General features: G+C 68.8%; 1 protein-coding gene and 2 non-coding genes across 9 annotated transcripts; all 3 read right to left on the bottom strand.

Annotated features, from left to right (window-relative positions):
• Positions 1-1,140: 1,140 nt before the first annotated feature.
• EIF4G1 (eukaryotic translation initiation factor 4 gamma 1) lies at positions 1,141-20,466 on the bottom strand. 7 transcript variants are annotated; one of them, XM_040567949.1, is made up of 33 exons: positions 20,341-20,436; positions 18,532-18,592; positions 17,281-17,389; positions 17,075-17,161; positions 15,020-15,193; positions 14,619-14,718; positions 12,677-12,789; positions 11,651-11,743; positions 11,503-11,569; positions 10,253-11,200; positions 9,119-9,207; positions 8,744-8,930; positions 8,258-8,391; positions 7,894-8,031; positions 7,531-7,704; positions 7,251-7,448; positions 6,830-6,976; positions 6,504-6,740; positions 6,324-6,428; positions 5,801-5,954; positions 5,603-5,703; positions 5,385-5,487; positions 5,192-5,294; positions 4,305-4,561; positions 4,107-4,222; positions 3,787-3,959; positions 3,516-3,641; positions 3,352-3,433; positions 3,049-3,147; positions 2,819-2,953; positions 2,646-2,727; positions 2,412-2,552; positions 1,141-2,288 (listed from the first exon to the last, which is right to left on the bottom strand). In XM_040567949.1, exons 3-33 carry the CDS (start codon positions 17,353-17,355, stop codon positions 2,107-2,109), a joined length of 4,920 nt encoding a protein of 1,639 aa, XP_040423883.1. In that variant the 5' UTR covers positions 17,356-17,389; positions 18,532-18,592; positions 20,341-20,436; the 3' UTR covers positions 1,141-2,106. The 7 variants fall into 7 exon arrangements, with proteins under 7 accessions (XP_040423883.1, XP_040423886.1, XP_040423884.1 ...); XM_040567952.1 differs by having other exon boundaries at positions 7,894-8,013; XM_040567950.1 differs by lacking the exon at positions 18,532-18,592 and having other exon boundaries at positions 20,341-20,466.
• On the bottom strand, positions 7,779-7,854 carry LOC121075205. Its single transcript, XR_005822808.1, has one exon. It is a non-coding gene; the product is annotated as a small nucleolar RNA SNORD66 (small nucleolar RNA).
• Positions 9,004-9,080, bottom strand: LOC121075204. Its single transcript, XR_005822807.1, has one exon. It is a non-coding gene; the product is annotated as a small nucleolar RNA SNORD66 (small nucleolar RNA).
• Positions 20,467-20,470: the final 4 nt, after the last annotated feature.

The following is a 20,470-nucleotide window of genomic DNA, read 5'->3' as shown; positions in this document are numbered from 1 at the left end:
CCCCCAGGGACACCGGGACCCCCCCAGGACCCCTGGACCCCCTCAGGGACCCCCAGTCCCCCGCACCTCCCCTGCATAGACCCCTGCATGGGGCCAGAGCGCAACGAACCCCCCAGAGAAGCAGCAGCACACAACCCCCCCCCCCCCCCCCCCCCAAAAAAAAAAAAAGCCAGGCTAGGGGCAGCGCAGCCCCCCCGGGTGGGGAGCAGCCCCCGCTCTAGGGCACGGGGGTTTACTTCGGTGGCAGCACCCACAGCACCCCAAGGAGAAGGGGCACCCCTGAGGCAGGGGGCACGGGGGGCCCACCCGCAGCACCACAGCAGAGGTGCTGGGTGCTTCGGGGCACGCTGGTGCTGGCACCACCGCGACCGAGGGCGGCTGTTCACTCTGGAACCTACTGACGGCACATTCACGCTGCGGCACCTTTACCCTGGCACGGCCACCGTGGCACCCCGGCCCTCGGCGAGCAGGGCACGGGAGCAGATCGGGGACCACCCCGCTTACAGGGGGAGCTGGGGGGCAGGCACCCCCCCAGGGCCCCGCCTGGCCTCTCCCTGCCAAATATTTCCCAGCACGAGCGCTGCCAGGGCTGCAACTGGGCCAGCTCAGGCTCCGATCTGGGGAGCAGGCTCTGGTTAATGCTCTGGGCGCCCTGGGCTACGGCCAGGGTGACTCAGCACGGGCAGCCCAACGCCGGGACGGGCAGCCCCAAGCCCCAGGACACCCCACAGGCACCCACAAGAGGGATCGGGTCCCCCGGCCCTGTCCCCATCGTTATCACAGCACCGAGACACCAGGACGGTGCCAAGAACAAATCCCCCAAGGGATTTATCCCCCCCACCGTCCATCCCTCCCTCTCCCTTTCATGCCCAGCCGCGGGCAAAACCCCACGACTGCCCCGAGCACAAGAAAAGGGACATTCGGGGACAATTCCCCCATCCCCAACACCACACTGCGGTGGCAAGGAGGGGGACACGGAGGGACATCCAACCCCGGGAGAGCTGAGCGCCCCTTCCCTCCCAGCCCCGGGGTGGGGGTACCTACCGTCTGCCTCGGGGTGCCCCCGCCAGCCCAAGGGACAAGGGACACGGGACAAGAGGGCACAGGGCCGGGCGGCAACAGCGGCACACGGGGCGTTATTTAGCAATGTTCTTTTATTTCCAGTTTTAAGGTGAAAAGATGCCTTTTTAAATCTTCAATTAAATACTCCATAAAGAAAAAAAAAAAAAGAAAAGAAAAAGGCAAAAAAAAAAAAAAATTATTTACAAATTCACGTGACCAGTAATTGAATCCTTGTTTTAATAATTACACGTGCGGCTCGTCACATCCGGCGCTCTATAAATACAGGGGACGCGGATGCGGGGCCGCCCCGTCGCTTGCCCAATTGTGGCCTTGAACGTTTTGAGGGGAGGCTGGGTGCTCCGGGGGGGGGACAGGGACTCAGCCTGGCCCAGAGAGAAGGGGTCACCCCCCCCCTCCTCCCCAGCACCCTCCCCAGGTGTCATAGCAGGAGCTGGGGTGGGAGGGGAATGATTTATATTTAAAATAAAAAACCTTTGTGGGGGGGGGGCTCCAGGCAGTGATGGAGGAATAGGGGGGACAGGGGAGGGGGAGAAATCACACTCCTGTCCCCAAACCAAATTTAATAAGTTTATATATATATATATCTCTATATTTCAGCAAGAAGTGGGGAGGAGGAAGAGGAAGGGGGAGAGGAGGGGGGGAAGCGTGTCCCCATCCCGTCCCCCTTCCCCGTGACGTGAGCCTGGGGGTGCTCGGCCCCGCTCCCGGTGCCCCAGGGTGCCTGTGCTGGCGGGGGGGGGGGGGTAAAAGGAGGGCCCCAGAGCAGCCCCCCAGCGCCACCCACCTCCGTCAGCACCCATCCGTTATCATCGTGACAAACCAGTACGGGCCTGGCCCGCGGAACCGGGGCGGGGGGAGGAGGGAGAGGAGAAATAAAACGAGGGGGGGGGGGGGCGCAGCGGGTCCCCAGACCCCAGTGTGAGAGCAAGTCCAGGGGGTCGGGGCTGGGAGGGGATGGAGTCGCATCCTGGGGTGCCCCCCGCTCTCTCCCCCCTTCCTCCTCGTCCTCCTCCTCACAGGCGCTCAGTTGTTATCCGACTCGTCCTCGGCTTCCCGGAGCCAGGTGAAAAACGCCGTCACCGACTTGAGGGCCACCCCTTTGCCCTGCTGCTCCGACAGGTCCTTGCTCGACTCCCACTTGTAGAAGGCCTCCTCCTTGATGACGTCCTCATCGTAGAGGGCATCGAAGAACATCCGCAGCAGGTCTGGGGGGAGACGGAAGGGAACCCTGCCATTCCCCAGCCACCATCCATCCATCCATCCGCCCCCTGGCAGCGGGGACGCGCCTGCCACCCCCGTCCCCGGGCCTGCTGTCCCCTGACACTCACTCGGAGGCTGCTCCAGCTTCACCACCAAGGCCTGCAGGGCGTAGAGCGCCTGGAGCTCCTTCTGCTCGTCCCGCATGTACTTCTGCAGCAGCTTGGCCCGGTTGCGGATGACCAGGGCGTCGACGCGGTACGGGTTCTCAACTGCGGGAGAGGAGGTGTGAGGGAGGGGCAGCGAGACACACACACCCCCCCGCCCCGTGGCCCCCGCCTCGCCCCGCCGCGAGCCCCACTCACAGACGATGGCTGAATGGCACACGGACGTCATCAGGGCCCTGATAAACATGTTGGATGAGACCTGCTCCTCGCTCAGGTTGGCCTGCGGGAGGGATGAGAGGGGGGCCGTAAGACCAGGGCTGAGCCACGAGGGTGCCCCCGGACCCCCGCGGGCGTCCTGCCCGCACCCTGACCTCGATCCAGTCGTATATTCTTTGGTTGTTCGAGTTCTCCTTCAGCAGTTTGTCCATTTGCTTGCACAGCTCCTCCGAGGTCAGCTCCTTGCAGCTCGGCGTGTCCGAGCTGTCCCCCATCGTGTACTCCAATTTCTGGGGGAGCAGGGGGAGAGCAGCTGTCAGGGGCAGCACAGGGGGAACGCCACACCGCCGGCAGCAGGGCTAGGGGTCCCCACATGGCCCCTCACCTGCTCTGTGACAAATTTGTTGACATCCTGGTCCTCGGGCAGGAATTCCTTCCAGCTCAGGCCCCCGTCCCGCCACAGTTTGCCTGCGGTCTTCTGGCTCTGCGAGAAAACCCAGAGTCAGCCCAGGTGCTGCTTGCTCCCCATCCCACAACCGGCTGCCCCCGGCTCCCCGACGCACCAAGGGGCACTGCCATGCTCCCGACGCAGAAGGGGTTTGACCCCCCACCCCCTGCTACCCCCCCCAGGAAGGCTGCCAGCCCCCAAACCCACGAGCTGGCAGCTCCGTGAGCACCCCGCACTTACCATGCCCTTGCACAACAAGCCCAGCACCTCGACCAGCAGCGTGGTGGCCTTCCCGATGGGCACCAGGGGTTTCGTTATCTCCCTGCGGGGCGCAAGCAGCAGGGCTGTTAGACGTGCCCCCAGGACCCGCTCCGGGACCCCAAAAGAAGCCCCGCAGCCCTCACCTGAACAGCTCCTCCATGGGGATGCCTTCCTCCTGCAGGATGGGCGTGATGAGCTCGGCCAGGTACAGCCAGATGTGCGGGATGTCGATCTCCATGTCCTCTGCGATCTCCAGGATCTCCCGCAGCCTGCAGGGCAGAGGTGGGACGTTGGGATCCAGTTGGGATCCAGCAGGCTCCGTGCCCTCGGCTGGGAGGAGCCTCGGGAGGTCTCTGGGACAGATTTAAAGCCAGGCAAAGAGCGCCTGGGAGGCAGGCTGCCTCGGTCCCTCACCCTTTGTAGTACTGCTCCTTGGAGAGCGTGCCCGCCTTCACCAGGTGGCACAGCAGGACCCCCATGTGCTCGCGGGAGATCGTGCTCCTCTCCAGCGTGGACTCGATGCCGTTCCGCACAAAAACGTAGAGCAAGGAGGGACTGCCCAGCTCCTGCACGCACTGCAGGGCCTCCTGCGGGAACAGGAGGGTCAGCGCGGTCCCACGGGACAGCCCCGGCTCCCCCTCCTCACCCCGGCACCACCAGCACCACTGCCCAGGGAGCGGACGGCATCCTAGGGGGGCCATAGGGTGCTGCACCCGGCCACCCGCTCCTCTCACCTTCATGTCATTGATGTGCAGATATTCCTCTATGATCGCCTTGGATTTCTTCTCCAGCTCCTCTTCTGACAGCGTGGGCTTGGGCGATGCTGCGGGAGCTGCTGGCTCTTGTTTAACTGAGGAGAGCACGAGGATCAGGCGCCGCCCGGCGCTCAGCCCGCAGCCAGACCCCGAGGACCCCTCTCCTCCGCAACTCACTGGGCTCTCGGCTCCGGTCCCGTTCCTCCGTCATGCTAGCAGCCTTGCGCACGGCCTCGGGGCCGCCCTGCTTCTCCCGTTCCCGGCTCCTGTCCTCCGTCTCCTTGCTGAAGCTCCTCTTGGTGAGGGCGGACCTGTTCCTCTCGCCCCGCTCCCCCCGGTCGGGACGCTCCAGTCGGTCGCTGCCCTTCTCCGAACGCGACTCCCGGTCCCCTCTGTCCCCGGCCTTTTCTGACCTGTCGCGGCTGGAGCTGCTCCTGGGCGGGAGGAGGAAGGAGACAAGGTGAATAGGGGCACTGCCACCCGCCCTGACCCCAAACTGCAGAGCTACACGAGGCCAGGCTGTCTCACCCCAATCCCCAGCCCTCCCCAGTGCCTCCTCGAGGACTTGACTGCCCTCACAGTAAGAGAATCCCCGTTTTGCCTGGCTCCGTCCTCCCCACGCCTTCCCTGTTGCAGGCTGCAGGTCCCCACCCCGCCCCTCTCTTCTCCCAGCCGAACAGACCCAGCTCTGCCAGGGACCTCATGCTCCAGCTCTGACCACCCCAGCAGCCCCCACAGCATTCCCCCCACTTTATCAACGGATGCCTGCCCCCAGGACCCCCAGACTGTGCTCAGCACCCAGATGTGGCCCTCCAAGTGCCAAACCACAGGGAGGAAGCCCTGCTCTTGCATTTCTGGGGGCACCAGATGGGGTCAGCCTTGGCTGCAAGGACCCGCTGACTCCACCGAGCTCCCCCCGAGGCCCCACCCTGGCAGAGAGGACGACTCCAGCCTAGGCAGAATCTGCTGTCTGCACATCCACTGCCCGATTTGGGAGGTTCCCCCCTGTCCTGCACACACCCCAGCCCACCGGGGCAGTGCCGGGACGCAGGCAGCACGCTCACCTCTGCACCACGCGACGGGACTCCAGGCTCTCGGCAGGGGTGGACTGCTGGAGCGCTGAGAAGCGGTTCAAGGTGCTTGTGGCCGGTCGCCCTGAATCAGATGCTGGGCGTGAAAAGAGGGGAGTCTCAGAGTTCGGCACGTCCCCGGGTGCAGGAACTGCCAGGGGAAGGGTCCCAGCCCCACGCCGCCTACCTGAGTCGGCCGGCTTCGCGCCTGACCCCCCGCTGCTGCCTTTGCCCCAGCTCAGCCTCCCGCCCGGCGCGAAGAGCTGGTTGTTGGAGTCGATCGATCCAGGCTGCGGGCAGAAAGAGGGTCAAGAGGGTCAGCTGCGAGCCCAGCACCACGGCTGGGGGGCAGGATCCGGCCAGGATCAGCCGCCCTCACTGTGCCGGGCTCTCCCCCAGGCTCACCTTGGTGATCTTCGTTAGCCGGCTGGTGTCGATGGGCCGGTTGCCCTTGCTGATGGGCACCGTGTTCCAGCCGTCATCTGCGACCAGGCTGCTGCGTCCACCTGGGCACAAAGGGCACAGAAGTAAGGCACAGCCCGGCCTCGATTCGTGCTCAGAAGGAGCAACCTGCACCCGGCGACCCGGAGCTCAAGCACTCACTGCTGGAGGACGGCCCGGGCGGTCCTCTCCTCTTGTCTTTTGACATGAGCTGCTGCACTTTGATGTGTTCCCGATGCTCCTCCATCTCCGCCTCCTTGTGGATCTGGTCGATGGTTTTGGGGCCCTGGTCTCCTCGCCGCGGCACCCAGCTGTGCTGCAGAGGGCAGGGGAGGAGGGCAGGGGGCACTCAGACGGCTGAAGGATGGAGGCACAGACGTTCCCCCTTCCTATCCGTCCAGCCCCCAAAGCCCACCTCAGCCACCACAGCTCCCCACGTACTGTGGCAGCTTTTGGCGCTCAAGGGCTCGGTTTGAGGAGCTCCTCTGCATTAAACAGCTGCCAGTTACTGTGCGCCCGCTACCGCTGCCATGCTAACCAAGGGCCGGGGTGTAGCATGGTGTCTCCGGGGCTGGCCACAGCTCACGTACCCACCTCTGTGTCCCCAGCAGGCTGCTGGCGCTCAGAGGACACAAGCCAGCAGCTCCAAGGGACAGCACTGGGGACAGCTGGCCACGTGCCTTACCTGCCTGAGGTCAATTACATCCTGTAGCATAAAACGGATTCGGGATGATGTCTTCTTCTCTTTGATGATCTTCTCCATCTGGTTGAAGTACTGGTCCATTCTGGGCTGTAGGGGGACAGAGTCACGGTCACATCCCTCCTAAAGGCAGGGCAGGGCAAGGCAGGGCAGGGCAGGGAGTACCTTGGCCTTCTCAAAGTCCAAGTCCTTGCCAATCGTCGTAAGCAGGCGGCAAAGGCACTCGAGAGACTCCTCGTCGTGGTTTTTGAGCAGCTTCACCACGCAGTCGTGCATGATGGCCTCCGTCAGCATCTTCAGCTTGAAGAGCTCTCCGATGAACTTGATGTTGCCCAGGGACCGCCGGCGGGCCTTGTCCCGCGCCTCCTCCAGCTCGTCCTTCATGCGGGCCTTCTCCTCGGGCTGCGGGGGGCACGAGGGGGCAGGTCAGAGCCCCCAGCCCCCAGGCACGCCGCGGCAGCCCCCAGCTGCAGCCCCCCGCCCCAACTCACAGCGCTGGCATCGTCCATCTCCTTCTGCCGCTTCTCAAAGATCTCGTCGTCGTCCTTGTCCTTTTCGAACTCCTTCTGGCAGCGGTTGAGCAGCAGCTTGCGGAAGTTCACAGTCACCGTGGGCTTGTCTGTCGTGGGCACTTTGAGCTGCAGGAAGAGGCAGAGCCCAGGCAGGGAGCGTGAGTTGTGTCTTCCCCCAAAAGCCAGCAGGCCTGGGTGTTGCTCAAAGCAGGGAAAAGCCACCCTACACCTCCATGCCGCCATGCCATGACTCTGGGCTCAGCCCTCCAGCCGCACACCCCATTTTCCTCACCTTAACCGTGAGCTCCCCATCACACAGAGGCATTAACACCCTATCCTCAGCCATAGCCCCCCCACAAACCCCTGCCAGCTAGACCAGAGCCCCCCGGCCCCTGCTCACCCCCATAAGGCAACGGCACATGTTAGCATAGGCAACAGAGAAGTTTGGCTCCGAGATGGCCTTCTCGAAGACGAGGTCGATGACGCCCTTGAGCCGCTCCTCCGTGTCGATGGACAGCTCCATCACCTGCTTCATCAGCTGCTGGAACATCTGGGGCGTCAGCTTGTTGAGGATGCTGCGGACGCGGCGGAGCAGTTCCTGCAAGGACAACGGAGTCACCAAGACGGGATGCCATCCCCTGAGGGCACCAGGCTCAGCGCCCGCCCGTCCCAGCTCCCACCTGCGTCTTGATGTTCTCGGGATCCTCCTCCTCGGAGGCACGCTTGCTGCTAGGCTTCCAGGCCTTCTCGGCCTTGTTCAGCTTGACGTCCTCGTTGAGGGACACAGTGGCAATGATTTTACGAGGCTCCTTCCTCTGGCTCTGCTGGGAGCGGCGGGGCCCCAAGCCTGAGGGCTGACACGGGGAGAAAACAAACTCAGCTCTCTGCTCCAGCCCCTCGGGGGGGGACAGGATCGGCCGCCGTGCGCCTGCTCAGATCCTCAGCTCCATCACGGACATCAGTGGCCCAGACACAGCGGCTCAAAGGCTTGATCATCACCGAGAGGCAGAGGGGGAGGAAGGAGGAGCAGGGCAGATACTCACCAGGCCCCGGTTGCCCATGACGGGCCGGCCAAGGTTGGCGAAGGAGGGGGTGAAGTCGGGGCTGCAGTTCATGCCGCTCAGGCGGATGGGGTCGAGCGCCCGCAACGGGGTCTTGTTGGCCTGCGAAGGTACACAGGGCTGAGGATGCCCGGGGGCAGAGGAGCGGGATGGATCCATCCCCCAGCCTCAGCGCCGGGACAAGGAACTGGAAAAATAGCCCCCAGCAGTGCTCCCCACACCTCCCCCGGGCTCTGCTCACGCACGAGGCTCGCTGCGGGAGCAGGTCCTTGCCCAGCCCAGCCTTGCCACGGCGTGGAGCAGAGCTGCCCAACCCCCCTACCCCTCTTCCCAGGACCGCACCAACCTTGTCCAGCACCACATCCGTGATCTGGGGCAGCCCCTCAGGTTTCTGCATGCTGGCAAAGATGAACTGGAAGCCCAACAGGAACTCCCGGTCGTATCGTTTCTTCTCCTCGGGGTTCAATGGTTTCCATTGCTCTGCGGCGGGGAGAAAAAGGGGGATCGTGATGCGGCCCCGTACCTTCCTTGGGGAGCAGCGAGGTGGGATCCAGACAGCTACAGAGCTGCCGCAGCCTGGCAAATCATGAGCATGACCCTGTTCGCTCACATAGAAAGCCTGACGGCACCCTTAGATAGAAGGCCTGACGGCACCAGCTCCCTGCCTCCTGCACAGGACCCTCCGTCCCCTACCCCGTGCCAGGCTTGGGGACGAGATGAGGAACGTGTGAGGCTGAGGGCAGCTGGACCCTGCCACCTGCCACCCTCCCCACCGCTGGACCCCGAGGTGGCGGCTCCCAGCAGAGGTCTCTGGGGCCGAGGCGCAGCTCACCTTCCTTGTAGCGGTACTTCTGGTCCCCTGCCTTGCCCTTCTCCGGGGCCAGCTTGTCCTCCTTCTCTTCCCACGTCTCCTCCGACTCCTCCTGGGGCCGGGCGGGGGCCGTGTCCTCCGTTTCACGGGCAGGGGCGGACGGGGGAGGCTTGTTTTCTGCCTCTGAGGCACTGTCACTGATCTGAGACTGCACGGGAAGGCACAGCGGTCACGATGCGAGGCCAGTCCCGTCCCCTCCGCCCCACACCAGGCGTCCCGTCCCCCTCAGATCCTCAATACCATCACGGAGCATCAGTGGCCCAGACACGACGGCACAAAGCAGAGTTCATCACAAGAGGGACGTCGGGCGACCCCCGGGTGCCTCGGGACACTCACCTCCTTAAAGGCATCCAGCAGGTCGCCTACTGCCTCCTTCTTGTTCAGCTCCTTCATCCTTCGCTTCTTCTTTGGCACCGACACGGCGACTGGCGGGGAGGCAGGGACGTGAGGGCCGGGCACCGATGTAGTCCCCCCCCGCACACCCCAGGGTCACCAGCGAGGCCCCAGTAACAGCGACGGGCTCACGGGGACACGGTCCCACCGCTCCCCAGCACAGCCTGTCCCCAAACACGCTGCGTGCCCACCCTGCTGGCCCTACACCCCCCACCCACACCAGCGCGCAGGGACCCCCACCCGCCCTGCTGCCCCCTCCTCGCTGTGGCACCACGTCCACACCCTCCCCTAGCCCCCAGGCTCCTCGTGGGGCCTCTGTCCCCGTGTAGGGTGTCCCTTATGGTGACACCCCCTACACACCTCTGTCTCCAGACATGATGCTCCCACGATGCCCGATCCCACCCCCCCCCCCCCCCCCCCCGGCACCCCCTATAAACCACTGCACACAGCCGTGCTCCCGGGAACACCTCTGCACCCTGCAGGGTGCTCTGTACGGGTACCCCCCATAACTCATCGCCCCCGCCCAGCCCCAGGGCACCCCACGAACAGTCACACACCTGTGCCGAGCGCTTCAAAAAAAAAAAAAAAAAAAAAAAAAAACAACAGGGAACATCTTTCCCCCCACACCACAAGCCCACGGCTCCCCGTTTTCCACCAGGGTCCCCGTGTACTTCCCACGTGCCCACGCAGAACGAACGCCCCATAATCTCACGGTCCCTCCGAAGTACATCTCCGCCCGTGCACGGCACGCATCCCACGTCCTCCCCACGCCCCCAGATGGCTCAGGACGGCCTCAAATAGCGCCCTGATACCCCCCCCCACACCCCCACGTAAGGCACCCCGTACACATCCACCGTGCCCCACATCCTCATGAGCCAGGACACCCCCAAACCTACACCCCACACTCCTGCACCCCATCTGGATGTGCTCCCCGGACATCTCCCCCACCTGACACCCAGACACCCCATACCCACGCGCCCCACATCCTCCCCATGTGCCTGGCACCCCATTGAGGCACCCCCCGGCACCCCCCACCCACCGCGGGGCACCCCACGACCCCAGCCCAGCATCCTGAACCTTGCACAGTCGCCTCCAAGCTCTGCGAAGGGGCAGGGGCCGGGCTCGAGCTCCGCTCCTGGGCCTCAGCGGGGCCTTCGCTCTCCTCCTCCTCCTCCTCCGCCGGGGGGGAGGTGGGGGTGCCGGGCTGGGCCGGCTCCTCGGGCTCCGAGATGGGGCTGACGTCCGATTCGGGCTGCTCCTCGCCCGGCTCCGCTTTGCTGGCGCCCTCCACCCCGTTGGGCAGGGGCAGCTCCTCGGGCTGGGCGATGGGGGAGGCCGGGGCGGGCGCCGGGACGGGCTCCGGCACGGGCACGGGTACGGGCACCGGTTGGCAGGCGGGCGCCTCGGGGAGGGGCTCGGGCAACTCCTCTAAGACCCCGTTGGCCTCGGCGGAGGGCTCCGGGGCGGCGGGCTCGGGGCAGGGCTCTTCCCGGGGCGGCGGGGGGCTGGGGGAGGCGGGTTTGGCGGGCGCTTCGGGGGCCTGCGGGACGACGAGCGGCGGCGGCGACGGCGCGGCCGGCGCCGGGGGCACGGCTGGCAGCGGGGGGGTGACGGGCGCCGGCGGCACCTCGGGTGGCACAGGCGCCTGTGGGGTGGGCTCCGGGAGGGGAATGGCGACCTCTTCTTCCTCCTCCTCCTCCTCCTCCTCCTCCTCCACCACCCCTTCCTCCTCCTCCGCCGCCGCGGTCGCCGTGTCCATGTCGGGCTGGGGCACGAGGGGCAGCTCCACGGCCCCTGGCACTGTAGTGATGGCGCTAAACGTCTGGTGCGGGTCGGGCGGCGCCTCGCCCTGCTCCACTTTAGTGTCCGCATCCACGGGGGGCTCCATCGGCACCAGCGTCACGTCCGAGAGCACCACGGGCTCCACCTCGGGGATGAGGGGAGGGGGAGGCGACGGGGACGCCGACTTGCTGGGCTCCAGGGAGACGGGCTTGCTCACCACCAGCGCGGGCTTCGGGCGGTCATCTGCAAGAGGGGCAGCGTTAGCGGGGGGCTCTGATCCCTGCTGCGCCCTGATTCCCTCTAGATCCCAGCAGGAAGAGAAAGAACAGACGTGCCAACCCACATCAAGCTGACAAACACGGCACAGGGAAAACGCAGGTCCTTCGGTGCTCAGAGAACAGCCAGGGCGAGCAAAGGCAGCCCCCATAAACTCTCCCGGGCCCAACAGTGGGGTCGCTGGTCCCCGGGTCTGGGGAAAGACCTCACAAGCCCCAGGTGAACTGGCTGCACGCCCCGCACAGCCACCCCCGAGCGCGCACTCGTACCTGGCCGGACAATAACTGCTACATGAGGGGTCTCTCCGTTGGCCTGGGGCTCCAAACCGCTTCCAGCCTAGGGGCGCAAACAGGGAGTTGTTAAGCGGGGCCCCGTGCACCTCCCGACACCCCACCTGGGAAACGGGGGCCCGCTGACCTGGGGAGGGGTGGGGGTAGATGAGGTCCTCGCTCCGGACATGATTTCTTCAGTGATGTCTTTGCCGCCTTGGTTAGGGTCTCGTATCCGGATCTGCCCAGGGGTCAGAGCGGAGGGGGGGGGGGGTGTGGGGAAGCGTCAGCGGGGTGGGGGGCACAGCACCCAGCGCCTCCCCCTTTCCCTGGGCCTGACACCCCCAGGACACCCCCTTTTCTAAGCAGAGAGGCAAGAGGCTCATTCAGCGCCACGCCTGCCCTGACAACACACAGCTGGGGGACCAGCGGGTGCCATCTCCCCTCCCTGGGGGACACAGCGCCCAGCAGAGGGGTGCCTGCCCCGATGCCCGGCAGGAAGGGACAGCGCAGGGCAGGGCGAGCCTCGGAAGACACCGCGCCAGGCAGCCGGAGCCAGCGGGATGTTCCCAGCCGTTTTGGGGTGTCACAGGCGCTGGTCTGGGCATTATCTCCAGGGCCTGGGGCTTTGCCAGCCCCACACCTGCTGTAGGCACAGCAGCACCACGGTGCGCCCTGCTGCGGGGCGAGCAGGCACGACGCGCGGATCCAGGACCCCGTTTCAGGGCACAGAGGAGCCCCAAGGCTCTTGCTCTCCCATCCCCAAACACACCCGGCAGGAGCGCAGCCCAGGGGGCTCCGACGCCCCTCCATCAGCACCCCCCGGGGAAACCCCCGGCCCGGCAGCACCCCCTGCCCCCCCAGCCTGCACCGCGGGGCCGGGCGGGCGGCCGCTCGTCTCCCCGCTATAAATAGGCCCCGCGCGAGGCCTCCGAGCGCCGGCATCTCCGGGAGCAGACAGCAGTTGGCAGCCGCGGCACCCCCGCCCCCCCCGGGAGCCGTGACTCAGCACAACGCCGCCCGCCGGGACGGCCAAGGTCGCCGGCACCCGCCGAGCCCCCCGGCCCGGGGACGCGGCCCCGCGCTCCTGCCGCACGGCACCGCGGGCACCGGGACGGGGGCTGGCACCGTCCCCGTCCCCCCCCTCCCCGGAGGCACGGGGCCGGCTCCTTACCGTCTTGCGCTCTCGTTTCGGGGGGATCGGCGGCTGCTGGCTCACGATGACCTGGGCGGTGGGGACCCCCGCCGGGAACTGCTGCACCCCCTGGGCCGGGTAGTAAGCCCCCGCTGGCGGAGAGGAGAGACAGCGTCAGAGGCAGCGCCAGGCCAGACCCACCGAGCCCGCTCCCCAAAACACGAGGGGGGCTGCCGAGAGCCGGGGGAACCCACGCCTCCCTCCAGCGAACCCCAGGAGCATCCGGGCCGGCTTCGGCTTCACCCCAACCCGCCCGACAGGCCCGCCCGAATTCCTTCCCCGTGAGGCAGAGTGAGGCACGGCGTCCCCGCGCCGCCCCCACGCCCAGCCCGCGCCCCAAGGGCGCTCGCCGTGCCCACCGGCCCCTCCGGGACGCTGGGCCATGGCCAGGCACGGGAGCCACGGCTCGGCGGGCGGCTGCCTTCCTGCCCGCTCCCTTATCTCCCCCGGGCCAGCAGCAGCAGCCCCAGGGCGGCTCCGTGCAGCCCCGTCCGCACCCTCCATTCATTCACACCCTGGCCCGGGGGGCTCGGGCGCCCCGCTGGGACCCCAGGGAGCACAGACGGCTGCCGCGGGGCTGGAGGCAGCGCTGGGCCCGGCTCCAGGCCTGGCACGGCCCCCAAAAGCCGCTGCTCCCGTCCCAAAGGATCCGCGAGCATCCCCCCGAGAGCACGGGAGGGCCGGCGTGGGCCGGGCAGGGAGCGACCGCGACAGGGACGCCAGCGCGGGGAGGGACAGGGGCAGCTGGGCCTTGGCCTCCTCCCAGCTCCAGCACTTTCCCGGCTGTGCCGAGCCCGAAGCTCGCTCAGAGATGCCCCGGCCCCGTGCTGGGCACCCCTCCTCTGCCCAGGAGGGCTGCGGGGCCAGCCCGGCTGCCCGGGGGGAGCGGGAAGGAGAGGGCAGGCCGGGGTGGCCCCACGGGCAGGAGGCAGCACGTGGTGGGAAGCGACGGGGCCGTGGGGAGGACCCCGGGGCTAGGCTGGGGGAGCAGGGGCACCAAAAAGGCCTCGCACCCCAAAACCAGGGGAAGGAGGGGACCCCAAAGCCGCAGGCGGGGGGACAAAACCGCCCAGGGCTCCCGCGGGATGCCCCAGCTCCAAGCACAAAGGTGCAGCCAGCCGCTGGCCTGAGCGCTGCCTGGGGCCACCTCCTCCCTCCGAGGGGCTGCCGGGACCCGGGGGAGGCAGCACGGGCACGTACCTGGCTCAGGAGAAACCCATCTCCGCCCCGGTTTGCTTTGCTGCCGTGCCGGGGCCGGGCCGGAGGCCTCGGCTCACATTTCTGTGTGTGCCGGGCCTCCCGGGACGGACCAAGCCTAAATATAGTCACAGCCCGGGTGGCCACATGCGAGCGGGGGGAAGGAGGGGGGGGGCTGCTTCCACCACCGCTCCCCAGCTCCGGGAGAGGGCAGGCACGGAGCAGCCGCTCCCCAGACCCTGGCCCCACAGTCCCACAACCCCGCAGCCCCCCGGCCCCACAGCCCCCCGGGGGGCTGCAGCTGGCCCGGGGAGGCGGCGAGCTCTGAACAACTGCTCGCTGCCTTCCCGGTGAGCCGAGGGGGGAGCAGGGGATAAAGTCTGGCCTGTCGCTCTGCCGGGGCGGTTAAACATTAATCGACCCCGATTTGGGAACGGGGGGGGGGGGGGGGGGGGGAGGCGGATGGATGGGTGGGACACAACGCACGGCCTTTGGTGCTGCGCTGGGAGATGCAGAACGCCCCCCTGCACCCCAAAACTGTTTGTAAGGTGTTAATAGTCACAGAGGACACCTCGCCGAGCCCGGGGGGGGACGGAGGGGTCTGTGCTCAGCCCACGAAACCGGGGGGCTGCAGGGAACCAAGAGTCAGGGGAGCAAACGGGGCAGGGTGCTACGGACGGAAAGGCAGTGGTGAGCAGAGCAACCCCCCCCCCCCGGTCTGTACCGTAAGTCCCAAATTCCGTGGGGCTGGCTCCAGGGTAAAAACTAGGGGCGCCGGGCTGCACCGGGTACTGCTGGGTCGGGACGACGTACGTGGAGCGACCCTGCAACGGGGGAGAAGAAGAAAAGGCTGGTTATGTCCCCGCAGGACGCAGGCGTACCCCCAAACCCCACATCAGGGGGCTGCCCACGACACCCCAAAGGGGCTGGGGGGGGGGCCAGCACCGCCTGCAGCCTCAATGCAGAGGTGGGAACACCCCAATAGGGTCAGCGGGAGCTTGGAGAGCCCGGGGGACGCCCTCCACCCCCCGGAACAGAGCTGGGCTCCAACCCCGAGCAACATCCCCGTGGTGCCCCCCCCCCACGAAACCCCATCCCGCAGAGCCCCGTGGGCACGGCCCTCACCTGTCCGGGGATGTAGTACGCTCCTTGGGAAGGCGTGTAGGATATCTGGGAGGGTATCATCATCACCTGGGAAGCGGCTGGATAGACATGGGCGGGAGGGCCGGGCCGGGCCGTCGTGTTGCTCTGCACGCGGGACGCGCTGGCGGGAGGCTGGGCCCTGTTCTGGTAGAAATGCTGCGGGAGAGATGGGGGGGGGGGGGGGGGGGGGGGGGGGCGGGCACGGCGTGAGGACGGGGCACCGGCACCCACCCGCCCGCCGCCGCACCCCAGCGGGCCCCCCCCCCCCCCCGAAAACCACCCCGGGCACGGGGAGCGGCGCCGGGCGGAGATTTTAAGCGGGCAGCACCCCCCTTATTCCCCCCACCGGGACGGATCCTTCCCCCCGTTGCGTGTGTGTGTCCCCTCCCCAAAGCCCCAACGCACCTGGGGGGCCGCCTGGCTCCATCCGACCCAGCTCATGCCCGGCGCAGCCCCCTCCCAGCCCGACGGGGCCGGCAGCGCCAGCGCCCGGAGCCCGGCCACGGCCGCACGCAGCTCGGCGGCGGGTCCCGGCGTGCCTCGCACCGGGGCCGGCGCTCGCAGTGACTGCTGGGACCTGTAGTCCTGCCCCGCTCCCCTTCCTTCACCCGCTGCTCTCCCTTCACCCTCTGCTTTCCCTCCCTCCTTCCCTCCCGGGCAGCAACGTTGTGGGTTTGGGGGGACGCCGCGGCCCTGGGGAGGAAGGACCTGCGCGCGTTCCTCCCCCCACACCACCGCCATGCCCGGGGCGAGGAGGAAGCGTTACCTGAAGAGACCTGAATCCTCCCTGTTAGCAAGCGCACGGAGGGAGAGGGGAAAGAGAGAGAGAGGAGTTACCCGCCGCCACGCCGGGACGGGGCACGGGCGGCAGAGGGGGCAGGAGGGGCGGCAGCGCAAGGCCGGGGCTGTGGGGTGGGAGAGGAGCCCCCAGGTTGGGCTCGGTGCGTGTAACGAGGTGACAGCCACAGACACACGCACGGGAGAGCGGGGAGCCCTTCGCCCCGTGCCCACGTCCCAAACCCGCCCGTGCTGGGGGGCCGAGCACCTCGAAGCCCTGCCGGCCCCCACGGAGGTCCCTGCGGAGCCGGGGGGTCCCAAGCACAGCGAGGACGTGGCCAGGCCTGTCCCCAGCAGCCTCCCCCCCCGGGCCGATGGAGGCCCAGGGCCTTCGGTTGTGCTCCCAGAGGCCGCACGAGGTGGGACGAACACGGACAGGACCAGGGGGCCGCATCCAGCCACCTCCGCAGGCCCCAGCCCCAGCACAGCCTCGGGGGGCAGTGGGGGCACGGCACAAAGCCACCCCCGGGGTGCCACCTTGGCTAGGGACAGGCCAGCAGCACGGCACGGGGACACCCCGGGGTACCGCTGCGGCTTTGGGAGACCCTCCCAGAAGGGAGACAGAGGAGGAAGAGGAGGAGGAGGAGGAGGAGGAGGAGGAGGAGGAGGAGGAGGAGGAGGAGGGTACAGGCAGAAGCAGAGGCCTGGGTTAGCACAGGCACAGCCGCATGCACCGGGCTTCATGCAAGAGCTCGGAGACACTGCAGCGAAACCCCCCCGGCAGATCCAAATGAGAGGGTGCCCCCCAGTCCCCAGCCAGCCCCCCCGGGGGCCTCGGTGCAGCTCCCCGCCTGCCCCCTTCGTTCCGCGGGGGTGTTTCTGTGCAGTGTCGGGCGCTGAGCATGCGGGGCAGGGGCTGGTTAGTACCTGCTGGTGAATAGCACGAGGCCCTGCTGGAAACTGAGAGAGGAGGAGAGCGAGGGTTGGGGACGGGGAGGAAGGAGAGAAGAGCAGTCACTCGGTGGGAGCCCCGGCAGGAGCCGTCCCCCCCCCACCCCATGGCCGGGAGGGAGGGACGAGGTCCCCAGACAGCACGTTACGATCGAGATTTTGGGAGCAATCCCCCTTGCAGACACGCAATGGCCCCACGGGCCAGGACCAGGCTCCCTGCGACCCCCAGAGAGGAGCGTGGGCTGCTGAGGAGCCCAAGCGGCCCCTGGAGCCCCCCAAGTCCCCTCGTCCCCAGGACAAACCCCTTACCTGTCGCGGCTGAGAAGGCGTATTCATTTGTGAGGTCGGTGCCGGGTTAAAAACCACAGGTGCCGTCTGACCGGGTGGGAACGTCGACTGCAGGGAGGCAGGGAGGGAACGGGTCGGCACCACGGCACCCCGACGGCCCCAGTCCCCAGGCGGGGAGGCAGAGCCGGGCGCCCCCCGACCCCAAAAGCTGCCGGAGGGGCTGTTACCTGTGGAAGTCCGGGAGAAGGGGCAGGGTGCGGGGCTGTCGGGGCTCCTCCTGTGGGCTGTGGAGCTTTGTTCATTTCATGTGGTTGGACATAAGGGTCCCCTCGCTATCTGCGGGCACAGGGACAGCGGCCGTGAGGACCGTACCCTCAGCACCCCAGCCTGTGCGCGCCTCCTATCTGCGTCAGCCCCTAAAAGGGGGCAAATCCAGCCCCTAAACCCCCCCCCCCCCCCCCCCCGGGGGTAAAACCAGAGCCGTGCCGTGCCTGATAGACCGCGTCCAGGGCGCAGGCACGGGGAGAGGGGAGGACAAGGGCAGTGCCCAGCAGCAGACACCCATCACCGGTGACCACCCAGCTCCGGGGGGCCGGGGTGGAGCCGGGCAGGGGCTGACGCCGGGGCGCCCCGGCGTCAGCCCCTGCCCGGCTCCACCCCGGCTGACCTACAAAACGCTTCCCCCGGCCGGCCAAACCTGTTCCTGCCGGTGGCGCTGGGTCCCCGCCGCAAACGCCTACCGGGGAGGGCAGGGAGCAGCTCCCACGTCCCGTCCCGTCCCCACGCCGCCACCGCTTCTGCCCACGGGGACGCAGCCCCCGGGGCTGGCACCCTCGTGCCCTGCCCGCCCGACGCCGGCCGGGTCCCGGGAGGGACTTGGCACCCGGTGCCGCGCTCCCCGCCCCAGTGCAAAGGCCGCCTGGGCAGGAAGGGGGGGAGGCGCCCCCCCGGCCCCGCAGCCCAGCAGGGGTCCCCCGTACCCCATAGTGGACGGGGGAGCTCGCTGCCCGCCTCGCCACCCCGCACGGTGCCTGCCGGTAACCCGACAAACGGCTCTGTCGGAGCTCGTGGCCCAGCACCGCAGGCAGGATCCGGCCCTGGACCCTCAGGCCCTGCGTCCTGGCCCCGCACACCCCCACGCTGCCCCCCGTAACTGGGGGTGCCGGGCCCATCACAGCCTTCGCAGGTAGCCCCAGCCGTAAGCCCGGGGATCGATCCTGCTGTGGTTCGGGGGCTCGGCATCCCCCACGCTCCCCCGTCCCCATCTTTGTCACTCGCCCAGGGTGCTGAGCACCCCCTGCCCGGGAAGCGGCCACGTTAAAAAGGCAGCCCGGTGCTTGGCACCGGCCGCTCGAAAACCAGCGGGGAGGAAAGGATTAAAGCACGGGCCGGGGGGGGGGGGGGGGGGGGGGAAGAACTCCAAAGGCACGGAGGGGACAGGGCGACCCAGCCCCCCCGGCACGGAGCTCGATACTCACCCCCCCGCGGGAAAAACCTGGGCCGACTGAGCGGGCCTGCAGAGACCTTTCATCCGAGTGACTTGGGAGAGAAAGGAGGAAAGAGAGGGGAGGAAGAGAGGAAAAAAAAAATAACAACAATAATAAAAAAAAAATAAAAATCAGCCTTGCAGCCCTGCCGGCGCGCGGAGAGGCCGCCGGGGCCGGCCTGCCGCCGGGGCCGCCGGGAGCACGAGGCTGTGCCGGGCCGGCCGGGCGTGCTGCAGTGCAGCGCCGCCAGCCCCCGGAGCACCAAAACCCCACCCACGGGCACGGCGACACCGGGGTGCCCACGGCCGCCCCGCCACAGACACCCCCCCCCCCCCCCCCCCCGGCACGGCTCCGGCATCCGGGAAGTGCCGGCTGGGCGATGCCCGGTGCCGGGGAGGCCGGTGCCAGGCACGGAGCTGGCACCGGGAGGGGAACGGGGAGCACGGCGGGGGGGTGGCAGCAGCGGGAGCCGCTCGGTGCCGCCCGCCCCGTGCCGGAGACGCCGGTTTCGGTGTTGCGCAGGGAGAAGGGCCCTGCCCGTGCCGGTGGCGGCGGGGCCACCGGGGGTCCCGGCACCTCCCGGGGTCTCGCCAAGCCCCGGGCGAGGATTTTTGGGGAAGCCCCCCGGGGCGAGCAGCCCCGCCACGGAGCGGCCCCGTGGGCACCCCGGGACCTCCGCCACAGTGCCCCCCCGGTTCCCCGGTACAGGCTCGGTGCCTCCCGAGGCCTGGCCACCGGCGCCGGTGCCGCCACCCGGGCGGCCCCCCGGCCCCACCGCCGTGTCCGTCCGTCCGTGCCTGGCCCCGGCTCTCCTCCCGTGCCTCGGGGTTGCCGGAGCCGGTTCCACCGGGCACGGCCGGCACGGCGGCAGGGCCGGGGCTGGCGGTGGCGGCGCCGGTGGCTGACGCAGCCCCGGGACCTGCCCGACCGGCCGGGCTGCGGGCAGCGGCGGGGCCTGACTCAGCCGCCGCACCGGGGGCAGCCCCCCCCCGAGAAGCCCGGTGAGCCCCGGGGGGGGCCCGGTCGCCGGTTGTGCGGGCAGGCCCCAGGCGCCGGCACCATCTTGGCGGCCGGGCGGGACGGAGGGGGGCGCCCGGCGGGGCCCGGCGGGGCGGGGAGGGGCCGGCAGCGGAGCTGGGCGGCGGGGCCCGGGCCCGGTTTTACCGGGAGGTGGTGGTTGGAAGGAGGGAGGGAGGGGGGGGGGGGGGGGGCTTCAGCGTGTCGGCGCCGTGCCCGGTGCCGCATCCACCGGGCCGCTCCCCCCCCGCGGCGGCGGCCTCTGCCAAGGACACGTGTCACTGCCGGCCGCCGCCATGGCCCCGCCGTGCACCGGCACCGGCGGGCGCGGCGGCACCGGGACGAGGAAGAGGATGAGGAGGAGGAAGGCGGAGGAAGGCAGCGGGGGGGGGGGGGGGGTCTCGCACCACGTGCGGCGGGGCCCGGCGGGGGCAGCACGTGCGCGGCGGCAGGGCGGCGGCGGCGCGGGGCACACGTGGGGGGACACCGGGACCGGCAGCACCGGGCGGGCACCGCACCGGGGCCCGGCCCCACCGGCGGACAACCGGGGGTGGGGGGGGTAGCGCGGAAGCCGGGACACGGCACCCGGCGGCGGGGCGGCGCCCACGTGGTGGCGGCGGTGCCGGCGGGGCCCGGCAGCACGAGGCACGGGGCGGGAGCGGCGGCGCGCGCGCGGGACCCGGTACCGGCGCCCCCCCACTCCCCCCCCCCCTTCGCCGTCCCCACCCCGCCCCCCTCCCCCCCCCCCCCGCGGCGCGCGCCCGCCCCGCCCCCGCCCGTTACCTTCAGTCTCCTTCAGCGCGCGCGGCCCGACGCAGCCGCAGCTCGGCGCCCCGCCACCACCATTTCCGGGCCGCGCCGCGCGCAGGGGGCGGGGCGGGGCCGGGCGCGCCACGGGGAGGGGAGGGGAGGG

Source organism: Cygnus olor, chromosome 9 (assembly GCF_009769625.2).
Source record: "Cygnus olor isolate bCygOlo1 chromosome 9, bCygOlo1.pri.v2, whole genome shotgun sequence".
Taxonomy (NCBI): Eukaryota; Metazoa; Chordata; class Aves; order Anseriformes; family Anatidae; genus Cygnus; species Cygnus olor.
The sequence above is the reverse complement of the archived record's forward strand: the minus strand, read 5'-3'. Positions and strand labels throughout refer to the sequence as shown.